This window comes from Hemicordylus capensis, chromosome 2 (genome assembly GCF_027244095.1).
Source record: "Hemicordylus capensis ecotype Gifberg chromosome 2, rHemCap1.1.pri, whole genome shotgun sequence".
In the NCBI taxonomy this organism is placed as follows: domain Eukaryota; kingdom Metazoa; phylum Chordata; class Lepidosauria; order Squamata; family Cordylidae; genus Hemicordylus; species Hemicordylus capensis.
The window spans coordinates 176,319,464-176,340,690 of record NC_069658.1 but is presented as its reverse complement, the minus strand read 5'-3'; the positions used below and the strand labels follow the sequence as shown (position 1 = coordinate 176,340,690).

At 48.1% G+C, this 21,227-nt stretch overlaps 1 protein-coding gene across 1 annotated transcript in view; it reads right to left on the bottom strand.

The window, feature by feature from the left end:
- The window catches only part of LOC128343712 (uncharacterized), a 34,924-nt gene that overhangs the window by 10,088 nt on the left and 3,609 nt on the right, over window positions 1-21,227 (bottom strand). The window contains exons 5-6 of the mRNA XM_053293149.1: window positions 20,986-21,065; window positions 19,673-19,771 (exon numbers count right to left, since the gene is read on the bottom strand). Coding sequence (XP_053149124.1) covers window positions 19,673-19,771; window positions 20,986-21,065 — 179 coding nt within the window. The remainder of the gene's footprint in view (window positions 1-19,672; window positions 19,772-20,985; window positions 21,066-21,227) is intronic.

Here is a 21,227-nt window from a genome sequence, read left to right as displayed (position 1 = left end):
ACATTTGGGGGTCTGAAATAATGCTCTCAGGAACTTAGACTGCACCACTTCTAAGGGGGACAGATCTGAGTAAGGACCCAGCTGGGCACCATACAGTAACTGTGCCAATGATTTCGCCTGAAAAAGTTTTAAGGCCGCGGAGATAAGATGCCCACCCCTGGATCTGTAGAACCGCAAAATAGCTCGGGCGCTGTTTTGGGCAGCCTGGGCCACGTGCAAAGCATGAGCCCGTCTTGTACCCGATGAGTGAACAGCTACCCCCAAATATACAAAGTTTTGGACCTGCTCTATCCTTTGTCCGTCGATTTTCCAAACCCGTCTCTTGGGTCTCCTAGCAAAGGAGAGCATCTTTGTTTTCTGGTAATTAATACTCAGCCGTTCACTCTTTACAATAGACAGCCAATGCCCCAAAGGCCCTCCTAAGCCCAACTGGGGTTCTAGCCAGAATGGCCGCGTCATCTGCATACAGCAGCACCGAGATACTTCTTCCAGCTAGCTTGGGAGGATGGAAATCACAGCTATCTAGATGGGTCACCATATCATTAATATAAAAGTTAAACAGCAGGGGCACCAGCACACATCCTTGATGGACCCCCTTTCCAATTTGAATAGCTCTGGTTAATCCTCCTTGCGGGTTGCACCTAATCCTCAAGATTGGTGATACGTGTAAAGCTCTAATTAGGGCTAAGAGTCGCCGGTCAATGGAGGAAACTCTCAGTTTATCCCAGAGCCTGTCCCGTGGGATTGAGTCAAAGGCGAACCTAAGATCGACAAAGGCAACATGCAAGGACTGAGCATATTTCTGTGCTAGATGATGCAGAACAAAACAGTGGTCGACGGTAGACCTCCCTTCTTTGGATCTTCTTTACAGATATCATGGGAGCATTGTGGAATTAAAAGGGCATGGCTGAAGTTGTCCTCAGGTTGAATTCAAACCCAGTTATCCATGGATCCTATATCTGGGGACCGCTAGGGGCATTGGGAGTAGAGGTCGTGAGTGGGGGTCTCCCTCAACTATTCTACCTGCTTCTACTCTATGACCCCTGATCTGACTCTTCCGCAATTCCTGTGCTGATGAGTCTCAATCCTTCCTTTCCCAATCAATCCGGGTGGCTGGAAGGAAGGGCACGGCCCGTTCCCCACCCGTTAAATGTGTAGAAAGTTGATCTTTATGGAAGGAGCGGAGGCAGCAGTGCCCGGGCTGACGCCTTGCCTGCACATGCTCCAAGCGATGTGCTTGCATGATGGCCAGTTTGAAGAACTACTCCGAGAGAGAGAAAATAAGATTCCAGGATCCGAGATACATTATCGATTGATTGATTTTATTGAACGTATTTATGTACCACCCGAAACGTATGTCTCTGGGAGGTTTACAATAAACAGTACACATGAAACAAAAATAAAACATGAAAATCATTTATTGTCCTTGCTTGGCGTGAAAACGTGAAAGACACCAATTTTTGTATGAAACTGAAAACAAAATACATCCTTTATTGGGTCTGTTGGGCAAAATGAAGAAAGCATCTCAAAAGGGAAAACCTCTTCTGGCCATGACTTCCTGATGGGGGAAAGAAGGGCTGGATAAGGGCCGCTTCTCGGCCATGGTGGTGATGGACTTCCTGGCCCCTGCTCAGCGGTCGCTGCAGCGGTGCTGGCGAGAGGGAAGACAGGGAATGTGGCGGCACTCACGGCAGGAATCAGCTGGACCTGCTCGGCTGCTGGACAGTGGAGCGCCACAGGATAGATCCAGCCCACGGACCCTGAGTTGGACATCCCTGTTCGAGGTTGTTGTGTCTTATAGACAGGTCAGTAGATTTGAATGACGTCTTCCCTTTCATCAATGGGCCAGATCCCATTGGCCTGTACATTGGGTAGTGAGGTCTTCCAGTCCCATGCCTTCATAGGTATCTTGCATGGTTGGCTTCGATATACTGGAGGGCTTCACGCGGTACACGTACCCTGAGTTGTATGAACTCGGTCCAACAGAGTGTGGATTTGGAAAACAGGGACCTATGTAACATAAAAGGGAGGAGGGTTAACGCAATGCAGTTTTTTAAAAAGCCTTGCCATGAACTGGAGCACAACTTCTTATGATGCTGCTATGTGGAAGAACTGCATGCAGACAGCACTGTGTGTGCTGTCAGCCTAAATTCTGTGTGTGCACCGACAGCCTAAATTCTGCAACAAGCAAGGTTGAGTTCTGCAATGAGATAACTAATGCAAATTAAACCCCTTCCCATTATTTCTCTCACTTTGAACAAAACAATTGTGCTTCTGTTGACTATAGGAATGGAAAGGGAAGGGTACACAGCCATGAAGTTGTGGCCTCTGAACACTGGAAATCATCATCAACAACAACAACAAATATGTCTATACCACATTCAACAAATGTTTCCAAAGCAGTTTAGATAGAGAAATCATATATAAATAAGATGGATCCCTGTCCCCAGAGGGCTGAAAATCTAACAAGAAACCTAAGAGTCACTGTAGGTGCTGTGCTGGGGGTGGATAGGGCCAGTTACTCTCCCCCTGCTAAATGAAGAGAATCACCATGTTGAAAAGGTGCCTCTTTGCCCCGTTAGCAGGGTCCTTCAGCATTCAAGGCCCAGGGGTCCTTCAACAGTATCAACATCCTCTTAAGAACCATTTGCGTACCTTTCTAAAATGACAGGGGCTAGAAATTGGCTTTTTGTTTCAAAGAGGGACAGAAAGCTGAGACTCAAGAAGCTGAATTCTGTAACCGGATTCTGAAGACATTTTGGCACTTTAAAAATGCTGAAAATGGTCCCAATAACTACACAGCTCTCACCAACATTCTTCTGCCATCCATCCTCTTGTAGTCAAAGCTCCACATGATTGACCCTTCCAAGAGAATCAACACCTCCTTGGGAATATCCTTTTTTGTATCTATGAGGGCAAGTTGGGTTCCAGCATTTTTCAAAAATGGTAGGGCATGCTATTCAGTTTGGCCCTCCCTTTCTTGGCTCCAGGTGCTGAAAGAGCTTCAGGTACTCCGAGGGAGACAGAGGCCTGGGATCTTCAATTGGATCTGGAGGTGTGGAACCCCATGCGATGCCCAGAGCTGTTTCAGCATCTTCCTCTGAGGCGGATTCTTCAGTTCAGGAATTTGGTGGTAGAGGGTCAAGGTCCGGCTGCTTAGGTGGTTGAGTTCTTTTATCTCTTGACTGAGACCAAGACCGGCAGTGCTGAGGAGAATGTGATCGGGACCGAGCGTCTGGATGGTCCAATCTCCCTGGATATTGGTTTTGATGTGGGGCTCAAGAGCAAGGGTGAAGATAGCGTCCTCTATCTCCAATGCCAGATTTGCCGTCGAAGAAGTTAGTGGAACGATCAGGCATGATCAGATGGAGAGTAGTCTCAGTGTTGAGGTTCTCAGTAGCAATATGCCGAATCCTATGGGACAGTCTTTTGGAGAGTACAGATGGTGAGGGGATTCCCTGTGGCCCGGAGAGCATTGGTATCACGTAGGGTCTCTTCTAGACCATTGGTATCGTGCAGGAGACTCTTTTCAGTCCAGAGGCGGCCGGTCCTGAGAAGATCAGCTAGTGTTGATGGTATCATCCTCCATATGTGCTTTGTCGATGTCACCTTCAGGATCGGAGGGTGATCTTGGTGTGACTTCTCTGGGGTCTCCCTTGTTGGGAGTGGAGCGGTCTCTCGAGTCTATGTTGGGATGGTAATGATCCCTGTCTTGGCCCGGAAGTCACTGTGCAGACTTAAGGTTTGTAGATACTCAAGTTAGCTTTTTTGGAATCAGAGCTGCTGACTGAGACTTTTTTGTGGACTTTAGGCAGTAGAGATATCAGGATGGGAGTGACGAGCTTCACGGGCCACACTCTATTGGCAGCACAGTCTAGTGTGTGTATTGGCTGAGGAATCTTTTCATTCGTAGTTGGTGAAAAATGCTGAGAATAGAAAGAAAATAGAAACACTTGATTTAGTTAGGATGCACATTCCAAAGTTCTGGGGAACCCTAGAAAAGGCTCGGTTTTGGGTCAGCACCAGCTGAACCAGTGGCAACTGCAACCAAGCCTCCCCAGATGATCTGAATAGGCAGCAGCAGGGTTCATGAAGAAGGTAGCATTTCCTCTAATATCTTGGGCCTAAGCCCCAGAGACCAGCCTGGCTGCTGTATTCTACATACATTCGGCATACTACAGACAAAAACTGCCCAATGTACAGTGCATGGCACTAGTGCAGGATGTTACTAGCATATGCGCCACTGTTTCCAGGTGGTCTATCTCCAGGAATGGACGTAGCTGGTGTATCAGCCTAAGCTGATAGAAAGCCCTCCTGGCCAGTGCCTCAACCTGAGAGACCAGAAAAAGGCTTGGGTCCAGAAGTACTCCCAGACTACATATGGGTTCTTTCTGGGAGAGTGTAACTCCATCCAAAACAGGCAGATCTAAGCCACTTCCTATGTCCCAACTTCCCACCATGAGTACCTTTGTCTTCCTTGGATTCAGCCTCAGTTTGTTCTCCCTCATCCGGCTCATCACAGACTCCAAGTAAGTCTTTCGGGAAGTTAGGCCATTTCCTAAGGCAGTTGACATGGAGAAAGAGGTCTGGGTGTCAGCATATGGGTAACACCCTGCACCAAATCCCTGACGATTTCCCCGCACCGATCCATGTAGATATTAAAAAGCATTGGAGATAGAATGGAGCCCTGTGCAACCCCATACAATAGCTCTCCTTTGGAAGAGCAACAATCTCCAAGCAACAGCATCTGGGACCTACATGAGAAGTAGGAGTGGAGCCACTGCAAAGCGGTGCCTCTCACTCCCTACCCCTCTCCCTACCCCTTCAGGTGCTCCAGGAGGTGCCATGATTCACTGATATCAGAAGGATCGGCTGAGAGATCCACAAGGATCCACAGGCTCACACTCCCCCTGTCAATGCCCAATTGGAGATCACCCAACAGGCCAACCAAGTCCTTCTCAACCCCATAGCCCACCCGGAAGCCATTTTGAAATGGGCCCAGATCATCTCCTTCTTCCAAGACTCCTGGAGCTGAGATGGCACTACCCTCTCAGTCCCCTTGCCCTACCATGTGAGGTTGGAGACAGGCCTAGAATGGGATCCAATGCAGGTTTCTTCAACAGTGGTCTAATCATGGCCTTCCTGAGGCAAGGAGGCATCCTGCCCTTCCTCAGAGAAGCATTAATGATGCTTCCAAGACCTTCTCCAATCACCTCCTTGCTAGATGGTATAAGCCATGCTGGGCAAGGATCAAGAAAACAAGTAGTCAAGTGAAGTCTCCCAAGCAGCTTGTCCACATCCTCCGCTCTCACAAATGGAAAATGATCCAATTTCACTGTGCAAGAGGAGGTGCCGGACACCGCCACAGTAGGCCCTGTAGAGTCTAGTTCCGTTGGATGAAGAGAGTTTTCATCTGCAAACATCTCGTTTAAAATGTCAAAGTGGGTAACTGATGGATCCAAATACTCATTCAAGGGAGGAGGGTCATGTACTAACCCTTTCACAACTCGAGACAACTCTGCTGAACGTGAGCTTGCAGAAGCAATGCGGGCAGAAAAGAACTGCTTCTTTGTGGCACGCATGTGATTGATGGATGGAGTACTGTCAAGTCAGTGTCAACTCTTAGCAACCACATCATTTTGATAATGGAAAGGCAAAATGTTCATAATAAAAATGATTTTGCCATCGAATGAATTCTTTGCTTTGCATCAATATTGGGTTTCTGTATCATATACCTTTTTCACATAAGAAGTAATATAGCTACTCCTGCTAACTTGGCAAAGAGGTACCTTTAACTTGGTGATTCTCTTTATTTAGCGGGGGAGAGTAACTGGCCCTATCCACCTCCAGCACAGTATCTCCAGTGACAGTTGCTGGTGTCTGTCTTATGTTTCTTTTTAGATTGTCAGCCCTTTGGGGACAGGGATCCATCTTATTGATTTATTATGTCTCTGTTTAAACCGCCCTGAGCCGTTTTTGGAAGGGCGGTATAGAAATAGAATAAATTATAAAGAATAAATACGTCCAAATTGGATCTATCCAGTTTCTAATGTCAGAAAATGAAATTAGAGCCAAAGAACATGTTTCCCATTTCAGGAGTAACCTGAAGGGTGTGTCTTCAGGGTGAGACCACTGTGTTTGCAATTTGAGCAAATGCTTTACAGATCCTACACACGATTGCTGTCTGGAACACAAGACCGAAGGGATGGAATCAGGATGACAGAAATGGGGATCTGCTGAGTCAAAGACAGCAGCCAAGACAGGAGGTTCATTGAGGCCGGGTGGGCCAACGTATATGACGACACTTGGCTTGGTGGATCCTGGGTGGTTTAGACCTGCATTCAATGTTTGTGTACAATTCCATATGGGAACACCAACCAGTGATCCTGTTCTTACGTGTGCACGGAAGGTGTCAGGGTTTCCATATGAGAGCCACTTTCACTCTGACAAGCAACACTACTCCAGAGATTTGCATCAGAGGATAAAATGGGGCACAAGCTGGGGCAAGTCCTCTCCGCCTTTCCCTGTTCTTTCTTCTGTTTTTCCTCAGCATCCAGCCCTCAGAGGGATACCTGCAATCCTTCACCGGGGTCCCAAGAGCTCACCTGTCTATCAACAGACTTCTCTTCCATTAATTGGCGTAATTCTTAAGCGAAGCCGGTGGCACTCCCGACATCTCGAAGGGAATCCCGCAACATAAAGATGCATTGTGCAAAGCAGTCTGTCCTGAGTCTACTGCCACTGGGTAACCAAGTTCTATTATTGTTGTAGTAGTTGTTCTCTCTCAGTCTAGAAAACCAAACAAAAAGACAAAAGATTGAGTCTCTGGTTCAAATGGCTATTCAACCACTCCCACCCACTCCATTCTGATACTCATACAATTACCAGACTCCTCCTCCTCATTGAAGTCCTCCAGGACAAGATCATCTGAAGGGAAGAGAAGAGAAAAGATTGGGGTTTCTTCTTTCAATTTGCTAAGAGAAAAGTTAAGGAGGGACAGGTCCATGTTGAATAAATGAGGAGGTTCTAATGGGTCACTTTTTGCACTGGGCTTGCCAAAGCGGAAGACAAGCATGGCTTCCAGACCTCGCAGTTTCGCTGCAAGGACTTTCCCAAGAAGAACCATGTTTGGCCATGTAAGAGGGGTTGGGAATTTGAGACATGCCCACTCGGGAGGCCTGCCACAGAGAGGTCAGAGCAAAACTGGTGCTCACTGGACGAATGATGACCTTTGTCACCCAGGCCCATTCTGGGATTCCAAGGAGACAGTTCTGCCCTCCCCACTTCCCTGGAAATTGGCATTACCTTTGATGGTGCTTTTAATCAAACGATGTGTCAAGTCATCTTCTATGCGCAAGAGAGCCTTGTGTGTGGTCAGCTGTAGAAATAAAGACGGACATATTTCTTTCATGTCAATGTGACACCATATCCAAAGCAGTGAAGAATTGAAGATGACCCAGTTGGGAACAAAGTTGAGGATTCCCAAAGATGGAGTGTGGCTCTTCTGGGCACTGGGCAGCCCGAAGAGACATGGGGTGGGGGTGGGTGACAGCTCTGTCCTGTTCCTCCTGTTCCTCTGTGAGCCCCAGTGGAAACAGCCCCTCTCCAGCAAGTGTGCTGCCAGGCAGCCCCCGTGTGACCAGAGACCAATGGGAGGTCTTCTTCTGAACCTGGAAGCTGACAAGGGGTCCCAGAGGATGCTGAAGCAGAGCCAAGCCATGTCCACAGCAGGGTACTTACTTCCACATTGGGCAGTCTGGCCACATGCTGCAGGACGTAGACGTAGGCTTCTCGGCCCAAAGCCTGCAGAAGGGGCTCCTCTGATTCAATATACCTGTGGAGCTCCTGTGGGTTGAAACAGCAGCTCAGAGTCATTGCACTGGCCTAAATCATCCCTTGCCATGCTACTGAGAGCTAAGCGCAGTAGGAATTTGTTCCACTACAGGAACATCCCTTGCTTGTGTCCCAAAGGAGTCTAAGGAGGATCTAATTCCATATAAACATCCCCCCCCCAATAAAGTTGACAAGATCTTCAATATTCCTGAAAGTTGCTTATGGGAGTGATGATTTTTTCTGTCTTCTCAGCCAGTTGGCTTCTAATAAGGAAGTGACCTAGATGTATCTTCAATAAACTAAGAGGATGGTGTCTGCTGCCTCTTTCTGTCAGGCCACGTTCGGATGTCGGAGAGGATGAAGACAGAAGCCCCATTCACACCTTATATTGCACACTCAGACCACGAGTGGAGAGTGCACAGGGGCAGATCTGGACACAGGGACTGCAATTCATACATGCTGTTGAATACAGGCACTGCTTGACACTCCCTCTCTGTACCAGGCCTGTGAGGGGCCCGTGCCCAGGTTCACTTTGAAAAGAAATGCAACTACAGTCATGCAGACAAAATCATGTCAGCGTTCAGACACCTGCACGCATCTGCTACCTAATGTCCCAATAGGGCTTTCATTGCGCTTACCTTCAAGATGCCAATGGTGCTGTAGACAGAGGGGGCCTCGTCCAGCAACCCCCTGAGCATATTCTTAAAGGATGCCATTGTCTCCTTCGAGGGGGAAAGAGAAGATCAGTCATGAGTAGGAGACACAACCGGTCTTGAGAATACAACATTGAAAAATCACTGGTACTGACAGTGGTATCACCTTTTCTTCGCAAGAGGAAAAAGCCCAAGAAGAATTTACCTGGGTCCCTGGGTCCACTTGGTTCAGCCCGGACACCGCCACGTTGAGGACTGCTGCCTTGAGATTGAAGGGCATAGGCGGCTTCATTTTGCTGGAGGGAGAAAGATGAGATTTCGTAGTGTGAGGAGGGCTGGTGATCCAGCCAATGGAAGCTCCTCTAGAGAAGAGGAACATGGCAAACCAGCAAGCGTCAAAAACGACGACAGGTCTGTGATGGTTTCCCTTCTCTTTTCCAAAAATGACCAATCCCCGTCTGGGGAGGCCCTGGTTCGCAAAAGGCCATAGTACTTAAGAAGATTTGTTTCTAAAAGAAAAACCTTCACTTCAATGGCCATCTTTTGGGCAAGGGGAGATCCAGTTACAGATCTGGCCTGGTTTGCCACAGCCCTTTCCTGACACAACCCCCTCCTATTTAATCCCCGTGGGCTATAAGCATACGTGAGTTCCGTGACGGTGTCCAGGCTTAACCTCAGCAGGAACCCAGGGTCCGGATGCTTTTTGACATCCTCCATAATTTCCTGGCAGAGATCAAAGAGCAGAAGAGAGTTGGTCACTACCCACGGACTTCCTTGGGATAGCTCCACCCCCAAACACACACTTTGGACTGAGCCCTCACTTGGGCATTCCCTTCCATTCTCTGCCACATCTCACTCACAAGTACGGCTTCCGCAGCCTCATTCTTATCATAGGTCAGGAGTTGACCACCCTGCAAACTGACTTTTTTGACGTCTTCTATTACAGTGGACAGGAACTGGGTCCAGCTGAAGATGACCTGAAAATTAGAAGCACTGAACTGTTAGTGATGGAAGGACTCTCCGTGCCTTCCTGCAAATGGAGCGGGCACCCTGACTTGGTGGGCTGCTCTCAACTCCTTTCTGGGGACACCACCTGCTCCATGGAATATCCTGCAGCTACTGCTTCTCAGGGAGAGTGCAGAACTGGGAAAAGGATCAGAGCAGAGAGTGGGTGCTCCCAGATCCCGGATGGAAGAAATGCCTCTCACAGAGTTGTCTTGAGCTCTGTGGAGGAAGGCCCTCTACTCAAAGGTTCCCTACCTCAGCTCTGTCCATTTCCTCCGTGACAGTTGTCAGACCTGGAAGGGAAGAAGAATGGGAAGGGAGGGGGGATTCAGGACTTGAATTCCCATGAGGAATTAACCAACGGGAATTCCCTTTGTTGGAATTCAGGCTGGCTCCCGGGCTCCCAAGCACCAGCTGACTCACCTTCCCCAAAGGGTCAGCCCCAGTCCCAACCATTCCCCAGGAGCCTGGGGCACCTCCTCACCGATGGTGACTCCGGAGATGGCTGGGGTGCCTCCTGAGGGAGTTGGCGGTGGCGCTGGAGTCGGCTCAACCCGCTTGCTTCGTGGCCAGAACCTCCCTCTGGGGGGCTTGCCCTTTTCGGAGTCACTGGTGGGGGAGGTCTTAAAGAACTTTCTGCAGCATCTGCAGACTCTTCGCAACCTAGAAGAGAGCAGGGAGAAGGTGAGAATGCAACCCTTAAGCAGACATTGGCAGGAGAGAGGGGCCAATGGGGCAGGGAAGGAGTGCAGAACAGAAGGAGGGGCAGCAATACAGGTAGCCCAATAGGCTTCCAGATGGTGCACCATCCTCCTTCTGGCTGAGGAATTGGGTCGAGACAGCTGGTCCAACGCTTTGGGGCAGAGACCTTTGACATATGGGGTGAAGTTCTGGTCAGCCCAGTTCAGCCAGATTATGTTAGAGCTGGGAAAGGTGCAGAAAAGGCCCATGAAGGAGCGGAAGGGTGGAACACGGAGGCAGAATTACAGGCTCCGAAGGCACTGCCAGGGACACCAGGCAGCTGAACTTAGAGGTGGTGCTGCTGGTGCCGGACTGCACACTCCTAGGCGCTCCAGCCCCCTCCTCCTGGTTGCGACCCAGCCTCCTCCTCTACTCTGAGCTCATTTAATCGGGTTGCTCTGCTAAAGGAGGGGTTGATTCAATTATTCCCCTCTACAATCGGGACCTCCGTGAAGCACGTCACAGTAGGCATCTTCAGAGCTGGTGCCCTTCCTAATCGGGCAGGTGGGCAGGCAGGCAGGCGGGGGTCTCTAGTCAGACCTGGCCCGGAACAGAGGGAGCAAGGCAAAGCTGTTATGGAATCCTACTAACCGTGCGAAGACGTATTTTCTCATCTTCTCCCCCATTTCCCTCCCTGTCTAACTATTCCCCCCTGACTAACTATCCCTCCTCTTCCTAAAAGCTGACTGTCCCTCCCTCCCCCCCTAGATCCCTCCCAAAACCACCCCAAACAAACAACAAACAACAAGCAACAAAATAACAAACACTAACACTAACTTTAACACTGAACGGATAAATAAATGGATAAATCGATTAATAAATAAATGGATAAAGAAACAAATAGATGAATAAATAGATGGATAAACAGAAACAGAAACAGAAACAGACTCTCTAATACACTCTTTTCTCGCTATCTCTCCAACTCCTCTCCACCTCGCCTCCTCCCTCCTCGCCTAACTCACCCACAAAGAGCAGCTGAGCCCCGGAGGTGTCATAAAAGAGGATGTGTCATGAGCCTCAGCAATGGCCATTGGTCCTCTTGCCTCTAGTGGTTGCTTCAGGACTTGGAGGCATCCCCTGCCAAGCGGGCAAAGAGGCACCTTTTCAAAGGGCTGATTCTCTTTATTGAACAGAGGCCGCACGGGGGAGCAGTTGGCCCTACTCACCCCCTGCCCAGTAACCCTCCAGTGGTGGTTGCTGGTGTCAATCTTAGGTTCCTCTGTAGATTGTGAGCCTTTGGGGGCAGGGAGCCATCTTTATTCCTTTATTCTTACTCCACTTAAACTGCTTTGGAAACTTGTGTCGAAAAACGGTATATCAATATTAGTAGTAGTAGTCGAAGTTCTTCCAAACCTCACCCTTCCTGTTCATATGTCTGTTGATCTGAGAAATCAGAGGACTCTCTTCCCCACCATGTTGAAAGCAAAACCACCACCACAGGCCCCTCAGAGCAGACCCCTCCACCTCCGCCCACTGCCATTCATCCCGAGAGCCACCTTGGTTGCTGGGATGTGCTCTTGTTTCAGCCCGGCACGGGGACTCCTTCCTTCAGCGCAATCCTGACACTGATTCTCACCTGAGGGGACACACATCACTTTGCTGGCTCTGCCCTCTGGCCACTGCTCTCTGCTCTTTCCAGAGTGTGGCGATGCTGTCACTTGCCTGCCAGGAGGCAGCGTGGAGCAGGTCGGTGGCTGCTTAGCCTTCTCCACTCTGCCTCTTCATCGCTGACTTTGGCATTATTCAGCGGAGGGTGGCGGAAGAGGCAGCAGCAGGATTCTCCCTCCCTCCCTCCCTCCCTCCCTCTGAGTCTCAAAGCCAAGAGCTGATGCCCCAAGTGGAAGGAAGCTCTGAGCAGCTGCCTGGCTTCCCTTTGGACCCTCTTGTTTAGGGAACAGCAGGGCTCTCCTTCCCATGCTTGGAGAGGAGGAGACCCTGTGGAAGTGAAGGAGGGAGGAGGCTACTGACGTAATAGTGCAGCAGTCAACCACAGAGAGGCAGCCACTTGTCTTCTCCATGCTGCCTCTGGAGTCATACTTCAAAACCTGCTTGGAGGCCATGCATCAGTCATAGCTGGAGGGGCCAATATTCAGGTAGAAGAATGAGTTCATGGATGCTGGAGTTGGTCCGTTTGGGTGCACACCCAAGGAAGAGAAGTCTGGAAATGGCTTGAGTGAAGTGTATGTGCAGGTTTGAAGGGGTGACCTTAAACTTCTCTGAGAAGTGGGATGTCTCTTTCAGGTGGAGAGCAAAAAATTTCTGAACTCTTAACGGCTGTGTCCTCACCAGCTCATGAGGTTTACAAGTAGAGGGAGTTCCCTGTCCTAAAAAGGGCAAGTGGGCAAACATGAGGGTCAATCTCAAGTGTTGTTTAGCTTTCCACAACTGCTTGGATACCAACATTTCTCGCTGCTATACGCTGCAGCTACATTGCTTTCATAGGGCTGTAGAGCTGACAACTGATATTATGCTTAACAGCACAGCCATTGCCTGATGACGTTTGAAGACTTGGGGAAGTCTGTTTCCTGATGTCTGCTCTTCAGAGTCACAACAGCACCAGCTTCCGGCCTGCCTTTGAACCCCAACGTGAGTGACAACATGACACACTTGATGGTGGACTTCTCTCAGGAAAGGCACATGCTCCAGGCTTGAACGCTCATTGCCCAGATCCTAAAGGCGGCAACTGCAGAAAGAAACCTAGAGGAGGAAAACCTGATCAGCATAGCTCCAGAGATGACTGACAGTCTGTCTACACAATAGAAAGGAGGATACCCGTTTCTCACAGACAGAGAAGCAAACAGCAGGTTGGATTGAAAGAACGGTAAAGAGGGAGGGGGAGAGAGAGAGAGAGAGGAGAGAGAGAGAGAGAGAGAGAGAGAGAGAGAGAGAGAGAGAGAGAGAGAGAGAGAAGTCTTTCAATGTAGCAACCAGGAATGAGAGGAATAGTTTTGTTATTGATTCTGGCGCTACGCCAGACATCCTGAATTCCCCTCAACTGTTGATAGATGTAGACAAAAATGACAAAGTTGCTGTTTGGTTTGCTGATGGGAACAATAGTTATTCATCCAGGAGAGGAACTGCTGAACTGTCTAGTAAGCAACTGGATGGGGAAATGGAAAAGATTTTGATCCAAGATGCCCTCTTAGTCCCTGATATGGAGAGTAACTTAACCTCTGTGGGAGATGGAGTCAATCAAAGTTGCAAAGTGACTTTGCAGGACAAAGTTTGCTACATCAGCTAAGAAGGATGATTTCCTGATGCATAATATATATAGCCTATATGCATAAAGATGTGCTTTTTCAACTGGACTGTGTAACTGAACAGGCCAGGCTTGCAGCCTCATGCAAACACAAGAACTGTTCGACCATATGGCTGAAAAGACTAGCACATAGGCAAATGCATGTGATAAATGAGCTTGGGAGAAATGGCTTTAGGAAGGACTTTAAAGTGGAGTCATGCAGAGAAGCTGCCACAAGGGGTCAGTGTTGCTTACTTAATCAAGGGGTGAGACCCAGCTTTTCTGCACAGAGTCACAGTGTCCTTTGGAGCTAATACATTTTGATGTCATAGAAACATAGGAAGCTGCCATCTCCTGAGTCAGACCATTGGTCCATCTAGCTCAGTATTGTCTACACAGACTGGCAGCGACTTCTCCAAGGTTGCAGGCAGGAATCTCTCTCAGTCCTATCTTGGAGAAGCCAGGGAGGGGACTTGGAACCTTCTGCTCTTCCCAGAGCAGTTCCATCCCCGAAGGGGAATCTCTTACAGTGCTGGCCTCCCATTCATATGCAAGCAGGGTGGACCCCAACCTTCTCCCAACCTTGGAGAAGCCGCTGCCAGTCTGTGCAGACAATACTGAGCTAGATGGACCTATGGTCTGACTCAGGAGATGGCAGCTTCCCATGTGTTCTTAAGTCCTTGCCACTCAGATTGCCAGCCAAAGCAATAGACAAGACACCGTCTGAACGATGGCTTGGGCACAAACCCTCTCTAAAGCATGTCAAAATGTTTGGATAGAAAGCTTATGCATACGTCCCAAAGGCCAGGAGAACCAAACTCAATCGCAACTGTGAACTGGGAGTGTTGGTTAGATATTTGCATTGCCAAAAGGGATAGAGAACCCTTGATCCTACAAATGGAGAGGTCAGGATCTGCAATGTGGTGTCTTTTGATGAGAGACAAGGGCCAACTAGGGATGATGTGCCAGAACTTGTGCCAGAGATCCAGGTGAAAGAGGCAAGATGTCTCACGATGCAAGAGCCAGACCGTGAACCCAAAGAATCTGTACCACAACCAGAAGGGGCATTCCTTCTCCACCAGAAGCAGAAGATAAAGGATCTTCTCCAATGCCTGGTAGCTTCCTTGGTGCTTTGCTAAATAATCACAAAGCCCAACAACAGCCTCCTTGAAGTGAATGACCTTCACTGGGTTTGCGCATGTGTACTCGGTGAAATTACAATGCAGCAACCACATTGTAAATCTCCACAAGCCCATTCGAAGGAGACATGGAGAATCCCAGTTCAATTGTCATGTTGTACACAATGCTTCTAAGTATTAGCAACAAGATGGAGATCAGATCCTTGGAGGCCATTTTCAGCAACAGCTCCCTGGTGACCACCAATATCTGTTCTGACTTTTCACAGTCTGGTTTGCTTGCAGAAAAGCTTTGCCATATATGGACAAAGCTTAAGTACACCAAAATATACCTGGGATACCAACAGGGCTGGCTCATTCTAAGAGAATAGCAACTGGCACTTGTATTGTGCCAACTCAGATGCAGCTCTTTGATTAGAACATTGAAGTCCACTCCCCTCTTCCACATCAAGTGTGATTTCTGTGCATGACAAGCCACATCAAACAGCTTGAGATGTCCCATGTGCAGCCTGGCTTGCTCTGTACAGGCCTCTGCTAAAGGGTAAACTCGTCCCAGGCTAGTTAGATGGTCATGAACATGTTCCAAAGCCCAGCTTTCTAGATCATATGGAAGTTTTGATGCTGACCATGAAACTTTGATGGAGAGAGGGAGAGAGAGAGAGAGAGAGAGAGAGAGAGAGAGATTCAACTCTGCACAAGAGACTCCCATGCTTCTTTGGAATTATGTCAGAAATTGCACTTACTGTAAAGAAGCTACTACTATTAGAGTTGGAGATGGAGTTCCAGTACATCGAGCTTTTGCACCTGCTCTCCTAATGACCACTTGGGGTATTGGGAGTAGAGGTAGTTAGTGAGGGTCTCCTTACCTGTCCCTGCTTGCCTCTACTCGATGGCCCCTGCCTCGACTCCTCAGGTATTTCCAGTCAAGAGTCAGTCCTCTTCCTTTCCTCTTAGAGAGTAGATGGAAACATCTCTCTCTCCCTTCCTATTCATTATGTAGCTGATAGATAGGACTAGGTTTTTCCTCTCTAAATGTACGTCACCAATACATCTTTTTCGTTTAGATTGTACAACAATCTCCATGCGTGTTCTTCACATAATGGCAACAACTCAACTCTGCACTCTACTCTGTAACTGGTGTGGGTAGCTTCCTTTTGCCGCCTTGCTAATAAGATCAATAAGATGCATAGCTATGTTGTTACTGGACATCAAACCAAGACATTTCATAACCACATGCTAAGACAGAGATCTATCTATCTTGGATGCGTTTTTGACCACATTTTGTCTGTTCCTTTTGCTCTTTTAGTTGCTGTTGTTGTTGTTTTGTACTGAACGTGTGAAACAAACTTGAAGTGAACTAATTACAAAGTCAGATTTCTTGTGATAGCGAAAGGAAAATTATAGCTTCTGTGGACTCCACCTCACGCCTATAGGCTTTACTACCTTGAAAGAAGTTTGCTTTTGCAACAGAAGGTTGGAAGGCCATTGCGGTAGATTCAGTCTAGAACACACAAGTCTACTTGGTGGCAGTGGTTAAACGGGTCATTGGTCAGGAGATCCATGTCTGGTGTTAGCAGCAGAGCAGATCCTTCTAGGGTCACACCAAGGTAATTTGGGCATCCGGACCGCCCAGCCACGAGCCCCCACCCCCATGCGAGGCTCCCCAAAATTTCCTTTGGGGGCCCACCCCACCAAAGCTCCATTAAAAAACCAAAACAAAGACTCTAATGGTGGCTGAGGGGTGGCAGCAAGGGGGGAGGGATGGTGTCTTGAAGCAACTGAGTGTCTTGAAGCAACTGAGATGCACGCCTGTGCAGTTTAGAGATCGTCACAAGCTCGTGATGTTACGGGGGGCAACTCAAGTTGTTCGGAGGGCAACTCAAGCCATGATATTGTTCAAAACTGAGCCGGCTTCATCCAGGTCAGGGTCTCCTTGGAAGTCCAACTGGCGCTTCCCCCCTCTGTGAAGGAAGGATGTTGAGAAATGGGATACAGAAGTAAACAACTACTTATCTTATTTATATCTCATGTTTCAACGCAACTGTTCTCAAAGTGGTTTACATACAAAAAGGAGAAGAAAGTGGCCCCCTGTCCCCCAAAGAGCTCACAATCTAAAAAGAAGCACAAGGGAGAAGCTAGTGCCAGTCACGGAAGGAATGCTGTTCTGGAGTTGTCGCCTAACAGAAAACCTGAATTGGTCATAAAGGTCTGTTGCCAGCTGTTCAATGTCTCAGCATGAAATAAAGAGGGCGTTCTAGCATCACCAAGTTCCAGATGTCCTCTTGTCTAATCAAGTGCTGAGCCTCCAGCAGGATTGTAAACTGAGAGCAGGAGCAAGCCCCAGATCCAGCCCTATGGCCATTGGTGCTCCTGTGGAGACAGCCTCTCATAATGCATGACTGAGCCACCTCTCCTGGGTCCAGATTCTCTTTCAGCCATGAAACACACTGGGTGGCTGTGGGCCAGTCACTATTCTCCGCCTAGCCTACCTCAGAAGGCTGTTGCAAGAATAACATGGAGAACTCTACCCTCAGGGAGGAAGAGTGGGGTATAAATGTAATGGGGCGGGGGTGGGGTGTGGCAGCAGTCTTGATCTGGACCCCGGCTGACATCTGTGCTCAGCCATAAACTCACGGGTGGTCTCGAGCAAGTCACACTGTGATCCTGGCTGCCCACTGGTAAAACAGCAGCTATCATGACTCACCCAGTTAGGTGCAGATTAATCCCACCAAGAAAATGGTGTGTACAATAAAAGAAGCTATGTCAAGACTATCATCCAGCAGCACTGCTGTCACTACAGAGCTCCTCTGCAACCTCTTCTCTACAAACCTCTTCATAACATCAGTGTATATAGACTTATGCAATAATATACAAGACTTCCAAACGATTCGATCGGCTTCCACACAACGCAGCCCAAAATCAAGCAAGATCAAAAGCCTGTCAATAGAATCATTGAGAAGTTCTGCTCCACTGGGCTAGTCTGTGAATTGGAATGTTTCGGATCTTACAGCCCTGAACTGAAGTATGCTTACTCAACGTAAGCCCTATTGATTTCAAAGGGATTTACTTCCAAGCAGCTATGTTTAGGATTGCTGCTTTAATCTTACTTCTGCCATCTATGGATGGTGTGATACGCTTCAGGGAGTAAGACATTTTAATTTCTAGTTGAGATCAATGATGCTGAAGGTAAGAGTTTCATTAAAAAGGAAGAGCTGTGAAAGTTCTTCCCTTTGGGGACAGTAATAATGTTTGCAGTAGTCCAACTGGAATAGGAGAAAGACTGAGCTGGTCCACATAAGAAGGCCCCAAACTAGGTCCTTCTTCGTTCTCTGCAATAGTCGTCAGCGCTCTCCTGACTGTCATTTGGAAGTAGTGTCATCTTTTCAGGTGGCCTCGTCTTTTAACTTTAAGCTGATCTGATCAGAAAAGTTTTAGATACAGCAACTCAATAGGGCTTCAATGTTCTCCAGTCATCCAAAAACCTCTTCTTTCAGATGAGAGTTGAGATGCTTTCCATTTCCAGTTCTACTCTAAAAAGCACGGAAATTCCAAGCGAAGGTGGCCATGTTAAATTCCGCACCATAGAAGCTGTCAAGACTTTGTACAGTCTGGGAGCGTATGGTGGCTTTCGAAAAGAGGCTCCATGCAGCCACACTTTGCCTTGATCTCTCAGCTGGACATTGGGCTGGGGAGGGATGTGTCTAGGCAGACATTCCAGAATTGCAGCTTTCCCAATCAACTTCCTAGAGATGCCCCAGATGAATTTCTGCCTAGTGCACCTCTACAAGGCACGGTGCTTCCCCCAGCTGTTATGTTGCTTTGTAAATGTCTGGGCAGAAATTCAAGATATATAGCAGTTTCACTAATAGTAAGAATAAGAATTCAAATAAGAATAAGAACAATAAACAGTATTTATTAAGATAAAACAAACAAAAAATTAAATCATAACAGATCAAAAAAGGGGGGAGGGGTGAAGGAAATACAAAATACAATACAGAACCATTTCAAAGTCATTGTTAAAATCAATTATGTAATATGTATGATATGTATGATTCTTAAAAACATATAATACTTTCAGGCAGCTATTCTCCTAGCTTTAGGAGCATTAAAAAGAAAAGGAAGCAAATGGGCGATCAGACAAAGATCCTCCTTTTCATGGAAGTCCTCGAAGACAAGGCCATCTGAAGAGAAGAGAAGAGAAGAGAAGAGAAGAGAAGAGAAGAGAAGAGAAGAGAAGAGAAGAAGTAATATTCTGATGTTAATTGATTTAGGTAAGGAGGGACTTATACATGTTGAACAAATGGAGGAGGGTCTAATGGGTCACTTTTTGCCTTGGGGTTCGCAAAGCGGAAGGCAAGCATGGCTTCGAGACCTCACAGTTTTGCTGCAAGGTCTTTGCCTGCAAGAACCGTTTTTACCCCTGTGAGAGGGGTTGGGAGTTTGGGACATGCCCACTAGGGAGGCCTGCCACAGAGAAGTCAGAGCAAAACTGGGGCTCTTTGGACAAACGATGACCTTTGTCGCTCAGGCCCATTCTGGGATTCCAAGGAGACAGTTTTGAGCTCCCCAATTCCCTGGAAATTGGCATTACCTTTGATGGTGCTCTGGATGTCATGATGATCCAACTCCTTTGCCTTGCGAAAGAAAACCTTCCATGTGGCCAGCTGCAGAAATAGAGATGGAAATGGTACTTTTCATGTCAATGTGACACCATATCCAAAGCAGCTAAGAATGGAAGATGATCCAGTTGGATACAAAGTTGAGGATTCCCAAAGATGTAGCATGGCTCTTCTGGGCACTGGGCAGCTGGAAGAGACACTGGGGGGAGCCAGCTCTCTTCTGTTCCTCCTGCCCCTGCTGGTGTACCCAGGGGCATTCGGTGATCCCCAGTGGAAACAGCCTCTCTCCAGCAAGTATGCTGCCCGGCAGCCCCCGTGTGACCAAAGACCAATGGAAGGTCTTCTTCTGAACCTGGAACCTGACAAGGGGTCCCACAGAGGATGCTGAAGCAGAAGATGAAGCAGAGGATGCTGAAGCCATGTCCACAGCAGGGTACTTACTTCCACATTGGGCAGTCTGGCCACGTGAGCCAGAGCATCAATGTAGTCTTCTCGGCCCAGAGTCTGCAGCCGGGGCTTCTCCGAGTTGATGTACTTGTGGAGCTCCTGTGGGTTGAAACAGCAGCTCAGAGTCATCGCACTGGCCTAAATCATCCCTTGCCATGCTACTGAGAGCTATGCCCGGAAGGAATTTGTCCCACTACAGGAAGATCCCTTGGTTGCTGGCCCAAAGGAATCGAAGGATGATCTAATTCCGTATAAACACACACCCCCAATAAAGTTGACAAGATCTTCAACATTTCTGAAGGTTGCTTATGGGAGTGATGTTTTCTCTGTCTTCTCAGCCAGTTGACTTCTAATAGGGAAATGACCTAGACATATCTTCAGTAAACTAAGAGAATGGGGTCTGCTGCCTCTTTCTGTCAGGCCACATTCGGATGTTGGAGAGGCAAAAGTCAGAAGCCCCATTCACACCTTATGTTCCACACTCGGACCATGAGTGGACAGTGCACAGGTGCAGATCTGGACACAAGGACAGGAATTCATACATAATGTTGAATACAGGCACTGCTTGACACTCCCTCTCTGTACCAGGCCTGTGAGGGGCCCGTGCCCAGGTTCACTTTGAAAAGAAATGCAACTACAGTCATGCACACAAAATCACATACCAGTGTTCAGACACCTGCACACATCTACTACCCGATGTCTGAATAGGGCTTCCATTTCACTTACCTTCAAGATGCCAATTGTGTCCTGGATAGACGGGGCATCCTCCAGCAGCCCCCTGAGCATCTTCTTGAAGGATGCCATTTTCTCCTTCAAGGAGGGAAAGAGAAGATAAGTCATGAGTAGGAGACACAACCGGTCTTGAGAATACAACATTGAAAAATCACTCACAATGACAGCGGTATCACGTTTTCTTCGCAAGAGAAAAAAGCCCAAGAAGAATTTACTTGGGTCCCTGGGTCCAGTTGATCCACCCCGGACACCGCCACGTGCAGGACGGCTGCTTTTACATTGAACGGCAGAGCTGGCTTCATTTTGCTGGAGGGAGAAAGATGATATTTTGTAGTGTGAGAAGGACTGGTGATCCAGCCAATGGAAGCTCCTCTAAAGAAGAGGAACATAGCAACCCAGCAAGGTCTGTAATGGGTTCTCCTCTTTTCCCTGAAAAGGTCCAATCCCGGTCTGGGAAGGACCTGATTTGGAGAAGGCCCTAATACTTAACAAATTAAAAGCTATATTTTTAAAAGGGGGAGATCCAGTTACAGATCTTTCCTGGTTTGCCACTGCCCTTTCTCTGTGGACTATAAGCATACCTGAGTTCCGTAAGAGTGTCCATGGTGAGGCTGAAGAGAAACCCAGGGGCTGGATGCTTCTTGATGTCCTCCATAATTTCCTGGCAGAGATCAAAGAGCAGAAGAGAGTTGGTCAGTACCCATGGACTTCATTGGGATAGCACCAGCCTCAAACACACACTTTTGGCAGTCAGGTTTTGACTGAGCCTGCGCTTGGTCATCATCTTCCATTCTCTGCCACATCTCACTCTCTAGTATGGCAT